Consider the following 2,956-nt stretch of genomic DNA (forward strand, 5'->3'; position numbering starts at 1 on the left):
TTTTTGAACCTGGTTATTAGTAGTAGATGAAAACTAGATATTACAACATTTAATGATCTTCTCAATACCATCCGCATTTAAAGAGGCTACAAGTATTAGTCGAAGACATGACTACGTTATATCTGTGCAGATAATCAACATTTTCCAAAAGATAATATCGAATCTACTAAGTTACGTAGACCGGTGTCTGATGATCCTCCTTTACTAACACATTTTTCAGCTTCTATCCTCAGATTTCTCATTCTCTGTTTCACATTTTGACCTTCCTCCCCATTCACTAATTTCTCAACAGCAGTTTGAACTTTTGCCCTCTGCAGAACACTCCCTACCTCCATCTCCACACCCAACCTCCAAACAGCACAAACATACCTCGCATTTCCCATCTGATCTCCAAAACATGGCCTACATATCATCGGCACGCCTTCAGATATACTCTCTATCGTCGAGTTCCATCCATTATGCGTCATGAATGCGCGGACAGAAGGGTGACCTAGTACCTTTTCTTGCGGTGCCCAAGAGACTATCCTGCCTCGACCATTGATCTCTTCCTGCAAATCACTAGGGAGCTCACTGGAATGCAGCCGTAACCCACGGACAAGGCTTGGCCGAACCACCCATAGAAATGGTAGCTTGGTGCCAGCCAAGCCCCATGCCACCTCCAGAAACTCCTGAGCATCAATGGTGGCCATGGTGCCGAAGCTCACGAACAACACAGAGCTAGGGGCTTGTGTGTCAAGCCACCTCAGGCAATCACAATCTGGGGGAAGAAAGCTGCTTCTTCCGACGAGTGGTATGAGTTTGTTGAGTGGACCAATGGCAAACACAGGGATGGAGAGCTCGTCGCGGATCCTGCAAATGTTGTCACCCTCGATGAAGTCGAAGGTGTTGAGTATGAGCCCTGATGACAGCCGCGCTGCGGCGACTACATTGGCAAGCACGTTGGCGAAGCTGTAGAGGTTTGTCGTGTCAATGCGCTGTAGATCCTTCACTCGGAAAGGGGGGAGAATGTCGACTAGAGTGTCCTTTTGGGCATCTAAAATAAGGAGAAATGGATGAACAGATAGATGGAGTAGAACCATTTATATGAAGGGGTTATATTTAGTATCAGTAAAGATTTTGCACATAAGGGAAAATAACTCTGTTTGAATTTTGATTGAAATGATTGAATCAGTGAAACAACAAATACGAAAAAACATATTAGGATAAGTTCTATAAGTAATTTAGAAGATAAATACATATTTGTAGTTAATTATTTTAAATATACATCATGTCCAATAAAAGTAGTTCTGTACCAGTTGTCAGATTTTGATAGAAAAACAGAGTATAATTATAATAATCTACTTTCAGAATCAACCTATTCGGTTTTGCTTTTGATTCTCGGGCAAAATCCACATCAAACGAAAAGCAAACGGGGCTAACACTGTCCATATCTCAAGGAAGATTAAAACTAGAACTGCAGAGACGGTTGAATCTGTTCATTCTTACAGAAGACCCACCGATCCCAGAATCATGCAAGCCACTTGCTAGCTAATAAGGCTTGCTCTGAGTCTGTTTCCGATTTTTGGCTCGGTGATTCTTGTAATTTTATTTCTCAGACTGTCTGTGCTGACGCTTTAGTTGAGTAATAGATCATTACTTTTCCCCGGAAAAAAAAAACTGTTCTTTCTTTTCTGCTGGATGCCAAGTCTTGACTGTTAGGGTGTGTTTGGATAATGAGAAATGGGAGTGGGATTGGGATTGGGAAATGAATGAAAGATTAGGATTAAATGAAAGAGGGAGAATAAATGGTTAGGATTTAAAGATGTCTTTTAATAGATGGGAAATCATTTCCCTATATCATTAGCCAAACAGGACCTTAAATCTATATACTCTCTATATCTCGTTATCTAGAAAATCTACCTAATATGTTGAAAATATTTCTAATAACTTGATGATCTTCATAATTTCCGCAAAATAAGTAGGGAGAAAAACACAGAGCTCCAAGCGATGGACACATGGAGTAAACTCACCGTCGACAGGCAAGAAGCCCCTCTCAAGCAGAAGAGGGTACTCCATGAACGTCCGGAAGCTCGACGCGCTGCTCGTCATCAGCAGCATCAGCGGCACGCCGAGCTCTGGCGCCGCCGCCGCCGGCGCGTACCACATCACGTCGGCGATTACGCACAGGACGCCGCCCTCCTCGGCGAGCAGCGCGGCCAGCCGGTCCGCGAACGGCGCGGCGCAGGTCTCGTTGAGCGAAGTCAGGACCGCCGCGGCGTCCTCGGACACCACGAGCTCGGGCGGGGTGCCGTCGGCCACGGCCACGAAGCGGTACTCCGGCGGATGCGCCGCCGGGTCCGGCGCTCTGAGCTCGGTGTGGAGGACGGTGATGGAGAAGCCACGGGAGCGGAGCACGGCGGCGAGGTGGAACATGGGGATGGTGTGGCCCGGGTACGGCATCGGGAAGAGGACCACGCGGCCGCACGGTGGCGCCATCTTCGCCTGTTTCAAGTAGTGAAATAATAGGATATATATATATATATATATATATATATATATATATATATATATATATATATATATATATATATATATATATATATATATATATATATGCAGAAATTTTGAGGGAATCAGCGGCGGTCAAGAAATAACTCAGTTCTAAAAAATACCTGACAACACGAAGTCCAATTTATGCGTTTTTGTTATTTATTTATCGGAGGGGACTACCGATCGGGCATGACGTCAGCGCCACACATGCGTACAAAACTACTTTAAACTATTTTTTTTCTTAAATTATTTATTCAAATCATGATCCGATTGCACCATTAAATTCGTTGCAATTAAATCTTCAAAACAAAACCACACATGGATATATTCCGACGAAATTTTCTTTAGCTTATTATTGAATTATTTTTAAAAGTTACACGATGTTCCACCATATATATCGGAATTGTTTCACTAAGTATATCGAAAA

The 2,956-nt window shown here is 43.4% G+C and overlaps 1 protein-coding gene across 1 annotated transcript; it reads right to left on the reverse strand.

Annotated features, from left to right (window-relative positions):
• LOC4350429 (DIMBOA UDP-glucosyltransferase BX8) lies at positions 1-2,499 on the reverse strand. Its single transcript, XM_015760247.3, has 2 exons — positions 2,010-2,499; positions 1-1,033 (listed from the first exon to the last, which is right to left on the reverse strand). The coding sequence occupies exons 1-2, from the start codon at positions 2,473-2,475 to the stop codon at positions 135-137; spliced, it is 1,365 nt and encodes a 454-aa protein (XP_015615733.1). The 5' UTR covers positions 2,476-2,499; the 3' UTR covers positions 1-134.
• Positions 2,500-2,956: the final 457 nt, after the last annotated feature.

Source organism: Oryza sativa, chromosome 11 (genome assembly GCF_034140825.1).
Source record: "Oryza sativa Japonica Group chromosome 11, ASM3414082v1".
Classification (NCBI taxonomy): Eukaryota; Viridiplantae; Streptophyta; class Magnoliopsida; order Poales; family Poaceae; genus Oryza; species Oryza sativa.

What these genes read in the sequence shown, in the direction of transcription:
- LOC4350429 (XM_015760247.3), bottom strand. Translation starts at nt 2,475, where the DNA reads ATGGCGCCACCGTGCGGCCGCGTGGTCCTCTTCCCGATGCCGTACCCG. An exon ending in GGGCTTCTTGCCTGTCGACG is followed by an intron (nt 1,034 to 2,009) that starts GTGAGTTTACTC and finishes TCCTTATTTTAG; the next exon opens with ATGCCCAAAAGGACACTCTA.